Source organism: Somniosus microcephalus, chromosome 14 (assembly GCF_052327205.1).
Source record: "Somniosus microcephalus isolate GS21.2 chromosome 14, FLI_Smic_1.0, whole genome shotgun sequence".
NCBI classification, from domain to species: domain Eukaryota; kingdom Metazoa; phylum Chordata; class Chondrichthyes; order Squaliformes; family Somniosidae; genus Somniosus; species Somniosus microcephalus.
In genome coordinates, this window is record NC_141000.1 from 124,779,896 (window position 1) to 124,802,323 (window position 22,428).

The 22,428-nt window shown below is 46.1% G+C and overlaps 1 protein-coding gene across 2 annotated transcripts in view; it reads right to left on the reverse strand.

The window, feature by feature from the left end:
• Positions 1 to 495: 495 nt before the first annotated feature.
• The window catches only part of LOC147107905 (lysozyme C-like), a 38,527-nt gene continuing 16,594 nt past the window's right edge, over positions 496 to 22,428 (reverse strand). For both annotated transcript variants that reach the window (XM_086007290.1, XM_086007291.1), the window contains exon 5: positions 496 to 1,759. In XM_086007290.1, coding sequence (XP_085863416.1) covers positions 1,633 to 1,759 — 127 coding nt within the window. In that variant the 3' untranslated portion in view covers positions 496 to 1,632. The remainder of the gene's footprint in view (positions 1,760 to 22,428) is intronic.

The window sequence follows — 22,428 nt, forward strand, 5'->3', positions numbered from 1 at the left end:
CCCCCAGGATATTGATGGTGGGGGATTCGGCGATGGTAATGCCATTGAAAGTCAAGGGGCGGTGGTTAGATGCTCACTTGTTGGAGATAGTCATTGCCTGGCACTTGTGTGGCGCGAATGTTACCTGCCACTTATCAGCACAAGCCTGAATGTCGTTCAGGTCTTGCTGCATGCGGGCATGGACTGCTTCATTATCTGAGGAGTTGTGAATGGCGCTGAACAGTGTGCAGTCATCGGCGAACATCCCCACTTCTGACCTTATGATGGAGGGAAGGTCATTGATGAAGCAGCTGAAGATGGTTGGGCCTAGGACACTGCCCTGAGGAACTCCTGCAGCGATGTCCTGGGGCTGTGATGATTGACCTCCAACCACCACAACCATCTTCCTTTGTGCTAGGTATGACTCGAGCCAGTGGTGGGGAATAAATGCCGACCATGCCAACGATGCCCACAGTCCGAAGATTGATAAAGTAAAATGGGAATGAAACACTCGAGGCCTGATATTTGGTCAGTTTATTTATTTACCAACTCTAGTACGCACAGATGTAAAAATAATCGCACAAAGGTGTTAATGTCACTATCTTGAGGGGGGTTCTGGGAAGAACTAAATGATACAATTTTAAGGGTGATGCAGTAACAGAGGTGTGGGGGTTCACATACACGAATCTTTGAAGGTGGCAGGACAAGTTGATAAATCTGTTAAAAAAGACATACGGAATCCTTTGCTTTATAAATAGAGTACAAAAGCAAGGAAGTTACGGCAAACCTTTATAAAGCACTGGTTAGGCCTCAGCTGGGTATTGTGTCCAATTCTGGGCACTACACTTTAGGAACGACGTCTTGGAGAGGGTGCAGAGGAGATTTACTAGAATGGTACCAGGAATGAGGTTTGTGGAGAGACTAGAGAAGTGGGATTGTTCTCCTTAGAGCAGAGAATGTTAAGCGGAGATTGAATAGAGGTGTTCAAATTATGAGGGGTTTTGATAGAGTAGATAAGGAGAAACAGTTTCCAGTGGCAGGAGGGTCGGTAACCAGAGGACACAGATTGAAGATAATTGCAAAAGAACCAGAGGGGGAGAGGAGTAGACATTTTTTTTACGCAGCGAGTTGTTGTGATCTGGAATGCGCTGCCTGAAAGGGCGGTGGAAGCAGATTCAATAGTAACTTTCAAAAGGGAATTGGATATATACTTGAAAAGGAAAATTTTGCAGTGCTATGGAGAAAGAGCAGGGGAGTGGGACTAATTGAACAGCACTTTCAAAGAGCCGGCACAGGCACGATGGGCCAAATGGCCTCCTTCTGTGATGTATGGTTCTATAAACTTGAAACCCTTCTGGCCAGTGTGACTCAGTCCCAGAATGAGCTGTGTATTTACACATTGATGTGATCTGGTCTGTCTGTCAGACGTGAAGATTGGGTCCACAATTGTAGCTGTCCCAAATTACCTCCCTAAAAATGGTGAACAGATGAGGTCACAGCATCTCGCAATCACTCTCCCACCAATCAAAGGCGTGGAAAGTGACCCCAAGGGGCTGAACCATTAACATCTCCGGTTAAGTGCAGGTTAATGTGACGTGAAAGGACCGCCCGCCACTTTCACTCCTTTATAGGGTACCAGCAGTGCAAAGCTAACTAGTATAAGCACCATGAGCCGCCGATACAAACTGCTCCAATCAACAGGGTCTCGGCCCGCTCTACAAGTTGCATCCACTGACGAAGTGGTCGATGTCTTTCCCATTGCATCTTAGTCCAGGCAACCCTGCAAAAGGCAAGAGACAACAATCAGTCAACAGCTAGTCCCCTGATATTTTTATTGATCTGCTGATGGTGGAGTCTTTGACTCCACTCTCCTTTGCAAACACCCGCCCCCTTCAAGACCGTCTTTGGTGACAGACCTTTCAAAGCTACCTTGGCTCTGAACTCGCTGCTCCATCGTGCAACCTCTTCCTCCGCCTTCAAGGCAGGTATGGGGATCCAGAAGGTAGCATTGGAGGAGCCTCAGCCCTTGCACTTGTCCAACAGGTACGAGGTTCTTGCTCCCTGTGTGGACGAGAGCAGGGACTGCAGGGAGGATGAGCAAACTGACCATGGTACCATGGTACAGGGGGCTATTCAAGTTGGAGGAGTAAAAAGAAATGTAGTAGTGGTAGGGGACAGTATAGTTAGGGGGATAGATACTGTTCTCTGCAGCTGAGAGCATGAGTCCCGAAGGCTGTGTTGCCTGCCCGGTGTCAGGGTTAAGGACATCTCCTCTGGGCTGGAGAGGAACTTGGAGTGGGAGGGGAAAGATCCAGTTGTCATGGTCCACATAGGTACCAGTAGAAGATAGGAGCAGGAGTAGGCCATTCGGCCCCTCGGGCCTGCTCCGCCATTCAATGAGATCATGGCTGATCATCCAAATTCAGTACCCTGTCCCTGCTTTCTCCCCATATCCCTTGATCCCTTTAACCTTAAGAAATATATCCAACTCCTTCTTGAATATATTTAATGAATTGGCCTCTACTGCCTTCTGTGGTAGAGAATTCCACAGGTTCACCACTCTCTGGGTGAAGAAATTCCTCATTTCTGTCCTAACTGGCTTACCCCTTATCCTTGTGATCCCTGGTTCTGGACTCCCCGGCCATCGGGAACATCCTTCCTGCATCTAGTCTGTCTAGTCCTGTTAGTATTTTATAAGTTTCAATGAGATCCCCTCTCATTCTTCTAAACTCCAGCGAGTATAAGCCCAATCGCCCCAATCTCTCCTCATACGTCATTCCTGCCATCCCAGGTATCAGCCTGGTGAATCTTCGCTGAACTCCCTCCATGGCAAGAACATCCTTCCTCAGATAAGGCGATCAAAACTGCACACAATACTCAAGATGTGGAGATATTTCATAACTCTGAACAAAAATATATACCAGTGAGAAAGAAAGATTTTAAGAGAAGGGAGCACCATCTGAGGTTAACTAAGGAAGTAAAGGATGGTATCAAATTTAAAACAAAGGCATACAATGTTGCCAAGATTAGTGGAAGGCCAGAGGATTGGGAAATTTCTAAAAACCAGCAAAGGACGACTAAAAAAATAATAAAGAGAGAGAAGGTGGGTTATGAGAGTAAACTAGCAAGAAATATTAAAACAGATAGTACGAGCTTCTACAGGTATATAAAAAGGAAGAGAGTAGCTAAAGTAAATGTTGGTCCCTTAGAGGATGAGACTGGGGAATTAATAATGGGGAACAGGGAAATGGCAGAGACTTTGAACAAATATTTTGTATCAGTCTTCACGGTAGAAGACACTAAAACCATCTCAATAATACATAATCAAGGGGCTATAGGGAGGGGGGAACTTAAAACAATCACTATCACTAAAGAAAAAGTACTCGGTAAAATAATGGGACTAAAGGTGAACAAGATGGCCTGCATTCTAGGGTCTTAAAAGAAGTGGCTGCAGAGATAGTGGATTCATTCGTTGCAATCTACCAAAATTCCCTGGACTCTGGAGAGGTCCCAGCAGATTGGAAAACTGCAAATGTAACACCCCTATTTAAGAAGGGAGGCAGACAGAAAGCAGGAAACTATAGACCAGTTAGCCTAACATCTGTCGTTGGGAAAATGCTGGAGTCCGTTATTAAGGAAGTAGTAGCTGGACATTTAGAAAATCATAAAACAGTCAAGCAGAGTCAGCATGGTTTTATGAAAGGGAAATCATGTTTGACAAATTTGCTGGAGTTCTTCGAGGATGTAACGAGCCGGGTGGATAAAGGGGAACCAGTGGATGTGGTGTATTTGGATTTCCAGAAGGCATTCGATAAGGTGCCACATAAAAGGTTACTACATAAGATAAGAGCTCACGGGTTTGGGGGTAATATATTAGCAAGGATTGGCTAACTAGCAGAAAGCAAAGAGTCGGGATAAATGGGTCATTTTCAGGTTGGCAAACTGTAACTAGTGGAGTGCCACAGGGTTCAGTGCTGGGGCCTCAACTATTTACAATCTATATTAATGACTTGGATGAAGGGACCGAGTGTAATGTAGTCAAATTTGCTGATGATACAAAGATAGATGGAAAGCAAGTTGTGAAGAGGACACAAGGAATCTGCAAAGGGATATCGACAGGCTAAGTGAGTGGGCAAACATTTGGCAAATGGAGTATAATGTGGGAAAGTGTGAGGTTATCTACTTTGGTAAGAAAAATAAAAAAGCTAATTATTATTTAAATGGAGGGAGATTACAAAATGCTGCCGTACAGAGGGACCTGGGGGTCCTTGTGCATGAAACACAAAAAGTTAGCATGCAGGTTGCAGCAAGTAATCAGGAAGGCAAATGGAATGTTGGCCTTTATTGTAAGGGGCTTGGAGTATAAAAGCAGGGAAGTCCTGCTACAACTGTACAGGGTATGGGTGAGACCACACCTGGAGTACTGCGTACAGTTTTGGTCTCCTTATTTAAGGAGGGATATACTTGCATTGGAGGCAGTTCAGAGAAGGTTCACGAGGTTGATTCCTGAGATGAAGGGATCGACTTATGAAGAAAGGCTGAGCAGGTTGGGCCTATACTCATTGGAGTTTAGAAGAATGAGAGGGGATCTTATTGAAACATATAAGATACTGAGGGGGCTTGACAGGGTAGATGCAGAGAGGATGTTTCCCCTCGTGGGGGAATCTAGAACTAGGGGGCATAGTTTCAGAATAATGGGGCGCCCATTTAAAACTGAGACGAGGAGGAATTTCTTCTCTCAGAGGGTCGTAAATCTGTGTCATTGAATATATTGAAGGTGGAGATAGACAGATTTTTGAACAATAAGGGAGTGAAGGGTTATGGGGAGCGGGCAGGGAAATGGAGCTGAGCCCAAGGTCAGATCAGCCATGATCTCATTAAATGGCGGAGCAGGCTCGAGGGGAAAAATGGCCTACTCCTGCTCCTATTTCGTATGTTCTTATGTTCAAACACCTTCTCAAGACCTTTCTTTTCACCATACCTTCGATCACCTCCTCCTAATTCTCCTACTGCTTGCCATCCGTTATATCCTCTATTAAGCATTTTGAGTCTTTCTTGTGTTAAATACAAGCAGCTGTTAATGCTGCTGTTTACAAAATCCAAGACGAGGTATTAATTGGCCAGCTCCTGCCCCCCAACCTTGATATCGATCTAACTTCCTGCCATATCACTCACTCTTGCTGTATTCCATAGCTCACCTGCTGACTGGTTCAACTCAGGGATTCCCCAGAGCTCGCTCCTCTCTTCCAGTCTGTTCATTTTTCACATCATCAACGAAAACTTGCATTTAAATAGCGCCTTTAACGTAGTAAAACGTCCCAAGGCGCTTCACAGGAGTGATTATCAGACAGAATTTGACACCGAGCCACAGGAGGAGATATTAGAACAGGTGGCTAAATGCTTTTCCTAAAATTCATTCACACGATGTGGGCTTCTCTGGCCAGGCCAGCATTTATTGCCCATCTCCAATTGCCCTTGGGAAGGTGGTGGTGGGCCGTCTTGGTCAAAGAGGTAGGTTTTAAGGAGCGTCTTAAAGGAAGGTAGAGAGGCGGTGAGGTTTAGGGAGGGAATTCCAGAGCTCAGGGCCTAGGAAGCCTAAAGCACGGCCGCCAATGGTGGAGTGATGGAAATCGGGGACCTTCTCCACTTCCCACCCAACCCTATGCACTCTTTCGGTGGTGATTCCGTTCTACATTCACCACTTCCCTCAGTGCTCACAATCCCCAGTAATCTTGTACTGCTGAATCAACACTTGCCCTTCGATGAGGGGAATGAAATGTTTTTCTCTGAATTTCTCAAAGGCATATTGTCTTCATATCTTTGAAGGCCTGACAAACAGCCAATGCCTCCATCTCTGATAGCTCCAAATGTTAGTTCTTTACTGCCTATTGATATTCTTGGATCAATATTTTCTCGAACTGAGTCTGGAGTAAAACTCTCACCTCTACTCCTAGTGCTAAAGTTGTCTCCAAGCAACTTGGGTTCCTTGATCATGCCAGACATTCCTTTTCCCCTCAATAAATCTCAACTCCCTATAAAGTCCAAGTCCGTCCAAAACTGGAATACTGTCCGCATATCCGAGAGGGTCTTGTAATGCCTCACTTGCACTGTTGGATAGGGTGCAAGAAACCATCCATCTTCATCAGCATCGGCTTCTCACACACACACTCTCAACTCACTCTCACAATCTCTCACACTCTCTCTCACACGCCCTCACACACTCAACTCTCCCTCACACTCTCCCTCACACTCTCCCTCACACACTCTCTCTCACTTTCCCTCACACTCTCTCTCTTACACACTCTCTCTTACACACTCTCTCTTACACACTCTCTCTTACACACTCTCTCACTCTCACGCACTCTCTCTCACGCACTCTCTCTCACGCACTCTCTCTCACGCACTCTCTCTCACGCACTCTCTCTCACGCACTCCCTCACACTCTCTTGTAGTGTATGTGCCTTTAAGAGCCCCATGTGTGCTGTAATGCCGGTAATGGCCACTGGGCTATATAAGCCTGTATATTGTGTTATATCCGTTAGTACCCCTCCAGACTTTGCTTAGTAAACACCTATGAACCAACTCCTGTCTTCAGTGTCTCTATCAACACACGGACACAACAGTGGCGACGAAGTGGAAACGGACTTACCTGCAATTCGGCAGCACCTCAAGGACATCGATTCCTCTGGCGTCCAGAAGACTCAAGAAAGTGAAAGAAACTGTGGTTTCACCAGCTGGCCAAGCTGGTGGCAGGTACTGCGCTAATCCTTCCTGGGCGTCAGGCTGGGGCTCCAGCGGCTGGCTCTACAGCTGGGACAAGCAGCGAAATCAGAGGCAAGCAATAACAAACGGGGAGGGAGCACTCGGGAGACGGCCGGCGCGGCAAGCAGGTCGGCGTTCAGACCTAGAGAGAAAGTCCGGCGGGAACGAGTCTCCAACTGTAAATAAATAAATATAAAAAGAACGGAAACCGCGGGAAACAGCGTTGTCATCGACAGCAGCGGCGGGAAAGCGCGGGAAGCGCCATATCTTTTTTGCAGAAAAGAAAGAAAAGCGCGGGAAGCGCCATATCTTTTCTAAGATGCCTAAGTCTGGCAATATCAATGCTTTTGATAGCGAAATAGAGGATTGGACCACATATGTGGAAAGAGTGGAGGTATATTGCACTGCAAATGGAATAGAAGATGAAAAAAAAGCTTCAGTACTGCTGAATCTAATGGGCGCAAAGGCATACGGGCTGTTACGAAATTTAATCACTCCAGCCAAACCAAAGGACAAGGATTTTAAAGAAATTGTTGATACCCTACAGGAGCACTTAAACCCAACACCGCTGCTGATAGCGGAACGATTCAGGGTCCCCAGTTAAAATGGAGCTAGATACAGGATCAGCTCTGACCGTAATAAATCGACGGGATTACGAGAGGCTATTTCCGCATATACCTTTAAAAGACACATCCATTATCTTAATATATACGGGGCAGAAAGTATACCCCAAAGGAAAAATAAGGGTGCCTGTTGTATACAACGGCAAGGAAATACAAAAGTTGTATTTATACATTCTACAAGATGGTGGCCCACCGCTGTTAGGACGTGAATGGATCAGGAAAATACGTTTAGACTGGCACTCCATTCAGGCACTGACGGTGACCAGTAAGAAAAAAAACGATGATGACATCATACCTGAACGATTAAAAGACATCTTGGCCAACGCCAAAGAAGTGTTTCAAGAGAAACTAGGAACCTTGAAAGGCATCACCGCCTCAATAAAAGTGGAAGATGCAGCAATTCACAAGTTTTTTAAAGCAAGACCAGTGCCATACGCAATTCGTCCAGCAGTCGAGGCAGAGCTGGAGAATTTGGAAAATGCAGGCGTATTATCCAAAATAGATTGGAGCGAGTGGGCAACACCCATCGTTCCAGTCATGAAGAAAGCATTGAATAATAATAAATCTGAAGAACAGAGAAAAATTCGCATCTGTGGAGACTTCAAGGTGACGGTAAACCCGGTCCTTCACACGGTACAGTATCCTCTTCCGAGGATAGAAGATATTTTCGCCTCACTATCCGGAGGGAAACGTTTCACCAAAATTGACTTGGCACAGGCATATCTACAGATGGAGGTTGAAGAGGCCTCTAAAAAATATCTCACGATAAATACACACAAAGGTCTGTACCAGTACAATCGACTGGTTTTCGGAGTAGCATCCGCTCCAGCTATCTGGCAAAGAGCTATGGAGCAAGTCCTCCAAGGGATTCCGGGGACTCAATGCTACCTAGACGACATCCTTGTAACAGGAGAAAACGACAATGAGCACCTTGCCAATTTGGAGCAGGTGCTCACTAGGCTGAGAGAACGGGGCCTACGAGCAAATCGCCCCAAGTGCGAATTTTTCCGAAATCAAATATCATATTGTGGCCAGATAATAAATAAGGAAGGGTTGCATAAGTCACCTGAAAAAATTGAAGCGGTCATAAAAGCCCCAGCACCTGAAAATGTTTCACAATTAAGGTCGTTCCTGGGATTGATAAATTACTATCATAAATTTTTACCGAACTTATCAACTCTTCTACACCCTCTTAATGAACTGCTACAAACAGGAGTAATTTGGAAATGGAACGAAGACTGTAAACGTGCCTTCCATAAATGCAAAGACTTAATCACATCCAAAGAAGTTTTGGCTCATTACAACCCATCACTGCCAATCAGACTGGCGTGCGATGCATCCCCTTACGGCATAGGAGCAGTATTATCGCATAAATTCCCTGATGACTCGGAACGGCCGATAGCTTTTGCGTCACGCTCATTGAACTCAGCTGAGCGTAACTATGCCCAAATCGACAGGGAAGCACTCAGCCTGGTATGGGGAGTGAAGAAATTCAACCATTACCTACACGGACAAAAATTTACCTTGTTGACTGACCATCAACCCCTCATCTCCATATTTAACCCTAAAAAGGGTGTTCCCATTATGACAGCGCAAAGGCTACAGAGGTGGTCCCTTTTTCTAGGGGCACACCAATACAACATAGAATACAAAGGATCAAAACAGCATGGGAATGCTGACGGTTTATCGCGCCTACCGTTGCCAACGGTAGAAGAGGCACCTACAGTAGACCCAGTGGAGATGTTCCACTCTACCATAGTGGAATGTCTACCAGTAACAAATTCTGCCATTGAAAGGGAAACGAGAAATGACCCGACTCTCTCACGGGTCTACGTTTTAACAGTGAAGGGATGGCCAGCACATGGCGAACCACTGTTGCCAGCATTCTCGCAAAGAAGAGAACAGCTGTCAGTGTGCCGAGGAACCTTGATGTGTGGATCCAGAGTGGTGATTCCACCCAAACTCCAGGATAAAGTGCTAAAGGAGCTTCATGAGGGGCATCTGGGTGGAGTGAAAATGAAGAACCTAGCCAGGGCGTTTGTATGGTGGCCAGGTATCGATGGAGACATCGAAGAAATGACCAAGAGCTGCCTAGGATGCCAGAAGGTCCAAAACGCTCCACCACAAGCCCCTCTACATCCATGGGAGTGGCCCTCATCTCCCTGGCAAAGGGTACACATCGACTTTGCTGGTCCATTTATGGACTCAATGTTCTTAATCGCGGTTGATGCACACTCCAAGTGGCCGGAGGTAATAAAGATGTCCTCCACCACCACGGAAAAAACCATCACAGTATTAAGGACCATATTTGCCTGGAATGGGCTACCGGAACAGATCTGTTCTGATAATGGACCGCAATTTGTGTCCGAAGAATTCAGGAAGTTCTTAAAAAACAATGGGGTTAAGCACTACACGTCCGCCCCATACCATCCCGCCACCAATGGATTGGCTGAAAGGTTTGTCCAGACCTTCAAGAAGGCCATAAAGGCCATGGGTAATGAAGACATAAAACATCAGCACAAGGTGGATAACTTCTTGTTCGCATACAGGAATGCAACACATATGGTTACCAACCAAACTCCCGCCATGACGTTCTTCAATAGAAACCTAAGATGCCGGCTGGATTTGGTCAAGCCCAACATCAGAAGGGACGTGGAGAACCGGCAGTTTCAAGGCATGAATGAAAGGCCAACTAGAACCTTCCAGATAGGTCAACAAGTTTTGGCCCGGGACTACCGTACCGAGAAATGGCAGCCTGGAACTATCTGCACACGACTAGGACCACTGATGTATACCGTGGACATCGGAGAAAGCATAATAAGGCGCCATGCTGACCAAATCATAGAGTCATCCGAAAAAAGACAACCTACACCACAATTCTATACGCCTAACGATGAAGTAGAGATACCCATATCTACCTCTGATCCGGTGATACTGGAACCCGATGAACCCGACACTGGCATTCAAGCCGAATCAGCCTTGCCAAAAGAACCTACTACACCACCAGAAACTACTACACCACCGAGGCGTTATCCGGACCGAGTCAGGAAGCCTCCAGAGAGACTGACTTATAATTAATTAACTATAGCAATGTGTATATTATTTTTCTTATAACATGTAATTAATAATTACTTAAAATATGATGTACTGGTTAGCTAAAAGGGGAGGAATTGTAGTGTATGTGCCTTTAAGAGCCCCATGTGTGCTGTAATGCCGGTAATGGCCACTGGGCTATATAAGCCTGTATATTGTGTTATATCCGTTAGTACCCCTCCAGACTTTGCTTAGTAAACACCTATGAACCAACTCCTGTCTTCAGTGTCTCTATCAACACACGGACACAACATCTCTCACACAAACACTCTTTCATCCTTCTCACTCTCTCAAACACTCTCTCACATACTCTCTTTCTCACTCACTCACTCTCTCATTCTCTCACTCTCTCTGTTGGGGAAGGTTTAAACTAGCTTGGCAGGGTGATGGGCACCAGCATATAGGAGTAGAAAAGAAGAATAAGGTGCATAAAAGAGTGATTGTGTTGGATAGTACTGGAGAAGATAGAGGCGGTAGTAGTACCATATTAGATAGGAACAGACTAAAAAAGACTACGAAAATTTCAAAAATGGGTTTAGAATGCATGTACATAAATGCACAAAGTGTGGTGAATAAGGTTGGTGAGCTACAAGCACAATTAGAGGAGCAAATCTGCAGGGAAATCACAGAGATATGCAAGAGCTATAGGCCTAGAAATTCAGTTGCTTGCGCCACCAGTTTGCGCCCAAAGAGGCCACTCAGAGGCTTTAGCGCCACTGGCCACAACCACCGCGATATTTAGCGGGGCGCTAATGGCGGCGTTAGCCTGTAGCGCTGCGCCACCACCAATGACATCATCGGTGTGCGCAGCGCCCCGCTACCGCCCCGAGCACCATATTAGGTCGCAGCCACCTCTTCCGCGCCGGCCGCAAATAGCGACCGGTACACAGGGGCCTACCTGTGGCGGTAGTGGGGCGAGTTAAGGTGGAGGTGCGGCCGGCCGGTTTTTCGGCGGCCGCCTGCCCGCACCTCCGTCCCCGGCCTCCTACACCCCCCCCCCCCCCCCCGCGGCATTGCCGGCTGTTTCCCGAGCGCCCGGCACTTCTCCTTGGTGCCGGGCTCATTTGCCGGCACTCGCGAGCGGGGATCGCACTGTTGCAGGCACCTCCCCCTTAACAGTGGGAGGAAGGCCTGCAGTACCGCAGCGTGCCGTGCCGCAGCGGGTGGCGCTGCGGCACTTTGCGCGCCGAAATTCAGTTTCAGCGCCCAAGCGGGGCGCCTAAAGCCTTGTTTAGCGGCCGGCTTCCATTTGGGGCGCTGAAACTGAATATCCCGATGGCGCAAGTGGCTCCGCGCGCAGCGGTAATTCCGGCGCCCGGGCGAGCTTGGCGCCTCAAACTGAATTTTTAGCCCATAGAGTGGTGATATTGGGGGACTTTAATTACCCAAATATCGATTGGAATAATGCTAGGGTAAAGGGAAAGGAGGGGGAGGAATTTCTGAAATGTGTTCAGAAGAATTTTCTTGACCAGTATGTTCTTGGCCCAACTAGGAAGGAGTCATTGCTGGATCTGGTGCTGAGGAATGAGGTGGGCCAGGTCGACCAAGTGTCTGTGGGAGAACACTTGGGTACGAGTGATTGTCGTATCCTAAGATTTAGATTAGCAAAGGAGAGGAGCAAGGAACAATCTAGAGTGGAACTTCTAAACTGGAATAGGGCTAACTTCAATGGGATGCGAAAGGATCTAGCCAGGGTAAAATGGAACCAAAGACTGACAGGAAAAACTGTAATGGAACAATGGGTGATCGTTAAGGAGGAGATGTTCCAAGTACAGGCTAGGTACATTCCAACAAGAGGGAAGGGTAAGGGAACCAAAGCAAGAGCTCCTTGGATGACGAGGGAGATAGAGAAGATGATGAAACAAAAAAGGTGTGTGATGCATGTCAGGTGAATTCTCCAAGGGAGAACCAGACCAAATACAATAAGTTGAGAGGGGATGTGAAGATGAAACTAAGATTGGCAAAGAGAGAATATGAGAGCAGAATGGCGGTTAACATAAAAGGGAACCCAAAAATCTTCTACCGGCATGTAAACAGTAAGCGGGTAGTAAGAGGCGGGGTGGAGCCTATTAGAGACAAAGGAGGTGATATATGCTAAGATGCACAGGGTAAGGCTAGAATACTCAATGAGTACTTTGTATCGGTGTTTACTAAGGAGGTGGATGATGACAAAATATCGATAGAAGTGGAAAAGGTAGAAGCAATGGAAGGGGTGAAAATTGATAGGATGTACTAGAAAGACTGGGTATGCTTAGAGTGGATAATTCGCCTGGTCCAGATGGCTTGCATCCCAGGTTGCTAAGGGAATTGGGGGAGGAGATAGCGGAAGGGCTTGCCATAATTTTCCAATCTTCCCTAGATGCGGGGAGGTGCCCGAGGATTGGAAAGTGGAAACTGTGACACCATTGTTCAAGAAAGGGTGTAAGGACAATCCCAATAACTACAGGCCGGTCAGTTTAACATCAGTGGTGGGTAAAGTTTTAGAAACAATAATCAAGGAAAAAATTAACGGATACTTGGAGAGGTTTAAGCTAATTAAGGAGACCCAACATAGATTTGTAAAAGGCAGATCGTGTTTGATTAATCTAATTGAATTTTTTGATGAAGTAACAGGGAGGATCGATGAAGGGAATGCAATAGATGTTGTCTACATGGATTTTAGGAATGCGTTTGACAAAGTACCACATAAAAGGCTGGTTAACAAAATTGAGGCTCATAGAATAGGAAAAGGCAGCTTGGAAAAGGAATTGGCTTAAGGACAGAAAACAGCAATTTGTGATAACTGGCTGTTTTTCAGACTGGAGGATGGTAGACAGTGGTGTTCCCCAAGGGTCAGTGTTGGGGCCACTGCTTTTTTTAATATATATAAATCTCCTGGATATTGGAATAGAGAGTAGAATTTCTAAATTTGCCGATGACACCAAACTTGGGGGTGTGGCAAACAGTGAGGATGATACCAATCGACTGCAACAGGACATAGAAAGGCTAGCAGAATGGGCAGACAAGTGGCAGATGGAATTTAATACAGAGAAGTGTGAGGTGATGTATTTTGGCAGAAGGAACAGGGAGAGGCAATATACACTTAATGGCAGAGTTTTAAAGAGTGTGCAGGGACAGAGGGACCTGGGAGTTAATGTGCATATGTCCCTGAAGGTGGCGGGACATATTGAGAGAGTGGTTAACAAAGCATATGGGATCTTGGGTTTCATAAATAGAGGTATTGAGTACAAAAGTAGAGAAGTTATGCTGAACCTTGATAAAGTGCTGGTTAGGCCACAACTGGAGTATTGCGTCTAGTTCTGGTCACCACACTTTAGGAAGGATGTTAAGGCCCTTGAGAAGGTGCAGAGGAGATTTACCAGAATGGTTCCGGGGATGGGGAAGCTTAGCTACAAGGACAGGTTGGAGAAGCTGGATTTGTTTTCATTAGAGCAAAGGAGGTTGAGGGGTGATTTGATAAAGGTGTACAAGATTATGACGGGTTTGGGTAGGCTAGACGGGGAAAGGCTGTTCCACTAGTTGAAGGTACAAGGACTAGGAGACACAGATTTAAGGTTTTGGGCAAGAGATACAGGGGGGATGTGTGGAAAAACTTTTTTACGCAGCGAGTGGTGATGACCTGGAATTCGCTGCTGATGGAAGTGGTGGAAGCGGACACACTCAATGTTTTCAAGGGGAGACTGGATAGACACTTGAGGGAAATAAACTTGCAGGGCTACGGGGATAGAGCGGGGGAATGGGACTGACTTGATTGCTTTACAGAGCCAGGATGTACTCGATGGGCCGAATGGCCTCCTTCTCTGCCGATATGACTCTATGACTCATTCTCTCACTCTCACACTCTCTCGCACATTCTTACTCTCACTCTCTTACACACTCTTTCACACTCTCTCGCTCTCATTCTCACATGCTCATGCTCTCACTCTCACACACTCTCTCACTCTCACACACACTCTTTCACACTCTCACACACTTACACTCTCTCACACTCTCACTCTCTCACACTCTCTCACACACTCTCACACACTCTCACACACTCTCGCAATCTCACACACACACTCACACACTCACACTCACACCCTTTTGCTCATTCTCACTCTCTCAAACACTCTCTCACACATTCGCTTACACTCTATCTCCCACTCTCCCACTTTCACACACACTCTCTCCCTCACACACTCCCACTCTCTCTCACACACTCTCTTTCTCACACACTCACATGCTCTCTCACACTCTTTCTCGCTCATTCTCAACCACACTCTCACACACACACACTCTCTCACTCATTCTCTCACTCACACACTCTCACTATCACACACACTCTTTCACACACTCACACTCTCTCATGCTCTCTCTCACGCTCTCCCACATACTCGCAATCTTGCACTCTCACACACTCACACTCTCTCTCACGCTCTCTCTCATGCTCTCTCTCACGCTCTCCCACTCCACACACACGCACACTCTCTCTCACACACACACTCTCACACACTCTTTCTCGCTCATTCGCACTCACTCTCTCACACTCACTCTCACACTCATTCTCTCACACTCTCACACACTCTCTCTCACACTCACACACTCTCTCACACTCACTCACACACACTCTCACTCTGTTTCTTGCTCATTCTCACTCACTCACACACACTCTCTCTCACACTGTCTCACTCTCTAACATTCTCTTTCTCACTCACTCACTCGCTCTCTCACTCTCTCACACACTCCCTCACAACACTCTCACTCTCACACACAATCTCACTCACACACTCTCTCTCTCGCTCATTCACACTCACTCTCTCAAACACTCTCTCAATCTTTCTCTCGCTCTCACACTCTCTCACTCACTCACTCTCTCACCGTCACACACATTCTTCTCTCACTCATTCTCACTCTCTCACACACTTTCACACTCTCACTCTCACACACTCTCACTCTTTCACTCTGTTTGACTCTCTCACACACTCACTTTCTCGCTCATTCTCACTCTCTCTCACACACACTCTTTAACACTCTCACTCTCTCTCTCACACGCTCTCACTCTCTCATACACACTCTCACTCATTTTCACTCTCTCTCTTTCACACTCTTACACATTCTCACACTCACACACTCTCACACTCGCACACTCTCGCACACTCTCGCACACTCTCGCACACTCTCGCACACTCTCGCACACTCTCTCTCTCACACACACTTTCACACTGTCTCACAGCGGCAGTGGCGAGAGGATAAAGAGCGGCCCGAGAGCAGCCCTGAATTAAAGCAGCGGCAGTGGCGAGAGGATAACGAGCAGCCCAAGAGCGGAGCTGAATTAAAGCAGAGGCAATGCGAGGCTCTGATTCAAAAACAACATCAAAGAGTGATGTCACAGGAGAGCAGGTGATTGGTTGGTGAGTATTACAGCTCTTTTTGCTCTCTAAGTTAGGGAAGGGGTTTAAATTAAGAGCTGAGAAACTGTAACTTGCTAGTACTTATTAGATTAATAACTTAAATTAAATCATCAAACAATAAACCTAAAATATCAATTGAATAAAATCTTTAACTAATTAATTAATAAATAAAACAAGGTTAGAGATGGCAGGGCAGGTGGTGTGTCGTATCTGCAACATGTGGGAGTCTGTGGAGAGCATCGTGATCCCGAGCAACCACATCTGCAGTAAGTGTCTGCAACTCGAGGGACTTCGGCTCAGAGTTGCTGAACTGGAGTACGAGCTGCAGACATTGCAATGCATCAGGGAGGGGGAGAGTTACCTGGACACTTTGTTCCAGGAGGCAGTCACACCCTTTAGGTTAAGTAGTACTTTAGAGTTGGTCAGTGGTCAGGACAGGAGGGTGTGACTGCAAGTCAGGAAGGTATGGGGACCCACGATGTAGTGATGAAGGAGCCTCAGCCCTGGACCTTGTCCAACAGGTATGAGGTACTTTCTACCTATATAGATGAGGAAAAGGACTGCAGGGAGGATGGGCAAACTGACCATGGCACTGTGGTACAGGGGGCCATCTAAGCAGAGTGTGACAGGAAGGGTCAGAAAGTTTAATGGTAGCAGTGCAGCAGAGAATAAGGTCAAAGCAGGGAATAATGGTAAAAAACATTGAAGTAAAGGCTCTTTATCTGAATGCACGAAGCATTTGTAACAAGATAGATGAGCTAGTGGCACAAATGCAGATAAATGGGTTTGATCTAATAGCCATTACAGAGACATGGTTGCAAGGTGGCCAAGGTTGGGAACTAAATGTTCCAGGGTACTTGACATTTCGAAAAGACCGGCAGAATGAAAAAGGGTGAGTAGCCCTGATAATAAAGGATGACATAAGGACAGTAGCGAGAAAGGATCTCGGCTCAGAAGATCAGGAAGTAGAATCAGTATGGGTGGAGATAAGGAATAACAAGGGGCAGAAAACACTGGTAGGAGTAGTATATAGGCCCCCTAACAGTAGCTAAACCATTGGACAGAATATTAATCAAGAAATAGTAGGAGCTTGCAACAAAGGTAATTCAATAATCTTGGCGACTTTAATCTTCATATAGACTAGACAAATCAAATTGGCAAAGGTAGTCTGGAGGACAAGTTTATGGAATGCATTCAGGACAGTTTCCTAGAACAACACATCATGGAACCAACCAGGGAACAGGCTATTTTAGATCTTGTATTGTGTAATGAGACAGGGTTAATTAGCAATCTCATAGTAAAGGATCCTCTGGGGCAAAGTGATCATAATATGATAGAAATTCACGTTAATTTTGAGAGTGACTTGCCTAAGTCCGAAACTAGAGTCTTAAACTTAAATAAAGCCAATTACATAGGTATGAGGGGCGAGTTGGCTAAAGTAGATTGGAAAAATAGATTAAAAGGTATAGCGGTAGATAAGCAGAGGCCAGCATTTAAAGAAATATTTCATAATTCTCAACAAAAATACATTCCATTGAGAAACAAAACTCCATGGGAAAAGTGATCCAACCATGGCTAACTAAAGAAGTTAAGGATAGCATTAGATTGAAAGAAGAAGCTTATAATGTTGCAAAGAATAATAGTAAGCCTAAGGATTGGGAGAGTTTCAGAAAACCAGCAAGGGTTGACCAAAAAATTGATAGAAAGGGAAGAAATAGAATATGAGTGAAAACTAGCAAGAAATATAAAAGCAGATTGTAAGAGTTTCTACAAGTATGTAAAAAGGAAAAGAGTAGCAAAAGTAAACATTGGTCCCTCAGAGGCTGAGACAGGAGAAATTATTATGGGGAATAAGGAAATGGCAGAAACGTTAAACAAATATTTTGTATCTGTCTTCACAGTAGAAGACACAAAAAGCATACCAAAAATGGTGGGGAACCAAGGGTCTAATGAGGGTGAGGAACTTAACGTAATTAATATAAGTAGAGAAAAAGTACTAGAGGAACTAATGGGACTAAAAGCCGACAAATCCCCATGACCTGACGGCCTACATCCTAGGGTTCTAAAAGAGGTGGCTGAAGAGATAGTGGGTGCATTGGTTTTGATCTTCCAAAATTCCCTAGATTCTAGAACAGTCCCAGCAGATTGGAAGGTAGCAAATGTAACACAAGAAAGGAGGGAGAGAGAAAACAGGAAACTCCAGACCAGTTAGCCTGACATCAGTCGTCGGGAAAATGCTGGAATCTATTGTTAAGGAAGTGGTATCAGGGCACTTAGAAAATCATAACATGATTAGGCAGAATCAACATGGTTTTATGAAAGGGAAATCGTGTTTGACAAATTTATTAGAGTTTTTTGAGGATATAACTAGCAGGGTAGATAAAGGGGAACCAGTGGATGTAGTATATTTGGATTTCCAAAAGGCATTCGATAAGGTGCCACATAAAAGGTTATTACGCAAGATTAGGGTTCATGGGGTTGGGGGGTAATATAGTAGCATGGATAGAGGATTGATTAACGGACAGAAAACAGAGAGTAGGGATAAATGAATCTTTTTCAGGTTGGCAGGCTGTAACTAGTGGGGTGCCGCAAGGACCAGTGTTGGGGCCTCAGTTATTTACAATCTATATTAATGACCTAGATGAAGGGACCGAGTGTAATGTATCCAAGTTTGCTGATGATACAAAGCTAGGTGGGACAGTAAGCTGTGAGGAGAACACAAAGAGTCTGCAAAGGGATATAGATAGACTGAGTGAGTGGGCAGTAAGATGGAGTCTAATGTAGGGAAGTGTGAGGTTACTCACTTTGGTAGGAAGAATAAAAAAACAGAATATTTTTTAAATGGTGAGAAACTTTCAAATGTTGGTGTTCAGAGAGATTTAGATGTCCCCGTACAAGAAACACAGAAAGCTAGCATGCAGGTACAGCAAACAATAAGGAAGGTAAATGTTGGCCTTTATTGCAAGGGGGTTGGAGTATAAGAGTAAGGAAGTCTTGTTACAATTGTACAGGGTCTTGGTGAGACCACACCTGGAGTACTGTGCACAGTTCTGGTCTCCTTATTTAACGAAGGATATACTTGCCTTGGAGGCGGTGCAGCAAAGGTTCACTAGACTGATCCCCGGGGTGAGAGGGCTGTCCTACGATGAGAGATTGAGTAGAATGGGCCGATACTCTCTGGAGTTTAGAAGAATGAGAGGTGATCTCATTGAAACATATAAGATTCTGAGGGGGATTGACAGGGTAGATGCTGAGAGGTTGTTTCCCCCTGGCTGGAGTGTCTAGAACTAGGGGGCATAGTCTCAGGATAAGGGGTCGGTCATTTAAGATCGAGATGAGCAAGAATTTCTTCACTCAGAGGGTTATGAATCTTTGGAATTCTCTGCCCCAGAGGGCTGTGAAGGCTCAGCCTCTCTCACACTCTCTCATTCATTCTCTCACTCTCTCATACTCTCACACACTCTCTTTCTCGCTCACTCTCTGACACACTCTCTTTCTCGCTCACTCTCACTTACTCTCTGACACACACTCTTTCTCGCTCATTCTCACTCACTGCCTCGCTCTCTCAAACACTCTCTCTCTCACTCTCACACACTATTTTGCTCATTCTCACTCTCTCACACACTCTCTCACTCTCTCACACTCACTCTCACACTCACTCTCACACTCACTCTCACACTCACTCTCACACTCACTCTCACACTCACTCTCACACTCACTCTCACACTCACTCTTGCTCTCTCTCGCTCTGTCTCTCACACTCTTTCTCAAGCTCATTCTCACACTCTCTTGCACTCCCTCGCACATAAACGCACTCTCTTTCTCGCTCATTCTCACTCTCTTGCACACTCACTCTCACACACCCTCTTGCACTCTCAATCACACTCTCACTCTCACACTCACTTTCTCACTCATTCTCACTCACTCTCTCACACACTCTTTCACACTCTCTCTCTCTCACACACTCTCATTCTCTCTCTCTCTCTTGCACACACTCTCACTCTTTCACACACTCTCTCACACTATCTCACATACTCTCACCCACTCTCTTTCTCGCTCATTCTCACACACACACTCTCTCACGCACTCTCTCTCGCACACTCTCTCACTCTCTCACTCATACACTCACACATACTCACTCTCTCACTCTATTTCTTGCTCATTCTCACACTCTCTCACACACTGTGACACACTCACTGACACACACTCCTTCGCTCATTCTCACTCACACACTTTCTCACACACTCTCACTCTCGCTCATTCTCCCTCTCGCATACTCGCTCACTAACTCAATCTCTCTCACGCTCTCTCTCATACTATCTCGCATTGTCTCTCGCACTCTCTCGCACTCTCTCACTCTCTCTCTCTCTCGCTCATTCTCACTCTCTCACACACTCACTCTCACACACACTCGTGCTCTCTTTCACATTCTCCCAATCACACTAGCACTCTCTCTCTCACCCACTCTCTCACTCTCACACACTCACTTTCTCGCTAATTCTCACTCACTCACACACACTCTTTCGCTCATTCTCACTCTCTCAGTCTTTCTCACACTCTCACACACACTCACTCACTCTCGCTTATTCTCCCTCTCACACACTCTCTCACTAACTCCCTTAATCTCTCACACGCTCTCTCTCACATTCTCTCTCGCACTCTCTCCCACACTCTCACTTACAGTCACTCACTCTCTCTCTCACATTCTCTTACACTCTCGCTCATTCACGCTCTCTCACACACTCACTCTCACACACTCTCTCACTCTTACACTCCCTCTCGCACTCTCTCTTTTGCACTCTCCCAATCACTCTCACACACTCTTACTCTCACCCACTCTCTCACTCTCATACACTCACTTTTTTGCTCATTCTCACTCACTCTTACATACTCTTTCACACTCTCACTCTCTCTCTCTCACACTCTCTCACACACTCTTGCTCATTCTCACTGTCACACACGCTCTCACACACAATCTCACTCTTTCTCGCTCATTCTCACACACTCCCTCGCACACTCTCTCTCTCACATGCTCTCACTCTCTCACACACTCTCGCTCGCTCATTCTCACTCTCTCACACATACTCTCTCACACTCCCTCACTCTCACACTCTCTGACTCTCTCACCCTCTCATACTCTCACTCACACACTCTTTCGCTTATTCTCACTCTCTCAAACACCCTCTCAGTCTCTCACTCACTTTCTTGCACTTTCTCACACGCTCTCTCACACACTCTCTTTCTTGATCATTCTCACTCTCACACACTCTCTTTCACTCTCACACAATCTCACTCTCACACTCACTCTTTCTCACTCATACACTCTCACACTCTCTCTCTCACACACTCCCTCACTCTCACACTCTCACTCTCTCTCTCACACTCCCTCACTCTCACACACTCTCTCTCTCACACTCTCACACACTCTCTCTCTCACACACTCCCTCACTCTCACACTCCCTCACTCTCACATTCTCACACACTCTTTCTCTCTCACACACTCCCTCACTCTCACTCTCACACACTCTTGCTCATTCTCACTGTCACACACGCTCTCACACACAATCTCACTCTCTTTCTCGCTCATTCTCACACTCCCTCGCACACTCTCTCTCTCACATGCTCTCTCTCTCACACTCTCGCTCGCTCATTCTCACTCTCTCACACATACTCTCTCACACTCCCTCACTCTCACACTCTCTGACTCTCTCACCCTCTCATACTCTCACTCATACACTCTTTCGCTTATTCTCACTCTCTCAAACACCCTCTCAGTCTCTCACTCACTTTCTTGCACCTTCTCACATGCTCTCTCACACACGCTCTCTCACACACTCTCTTTCTTGATCATTCTCACTCTCACACACTCTCTTTCACTCTCACACAATCTCACTCTCACACTCACTCTTTCTCACTCATACACTCTCACACTCTCTCTCTCTCACACTCTCTTTCTCTCACACACTCTCACACTCTCACACACTCTCTCTCACTCACACTCTCACACACTCCCTCACTCACACACTCCCTCACTCACACACTCCCTCACTCACACACTCACACACTCTCACTCTCTCACTCTCTCACACTCTCACACTCTCAGACTCTCAGGCTCTCTCACACACTCCCTCACTCACACTCTCACTCTCTCACACACTCTCTCTCTCTCTCTCTCTCACACACTCTCACTCACTCTCGCTCTCTCACACACTCCCTCACTCACACACTCTCACTCTCTCTCACTCTCTCACACTCTCTCACTCTCTCACACTCTCTCACGCTCTCTCACACTCACTCTCTCTCTCTCACACACTCCCTCACTCTCACACTCTCTCTCTCACACACTCCCTCACTCTCACACTCTCTCTCACACACTCCCTCACTCTCACACTCTCTCTCTCACACACTCTCTCTCTCACACTCTCACACACTCTCTCTCTCACACACTCCCTCACTCTCACACTCTGTCTCTCTCTCACACACTCCCTCACTCTCACACTCCCTCACTCCCTCACTCTCACACTCTTTCTCTCTCACACACTCCCTCACTCTCACACTCTCTCTCTCTCTCACACTCCCTC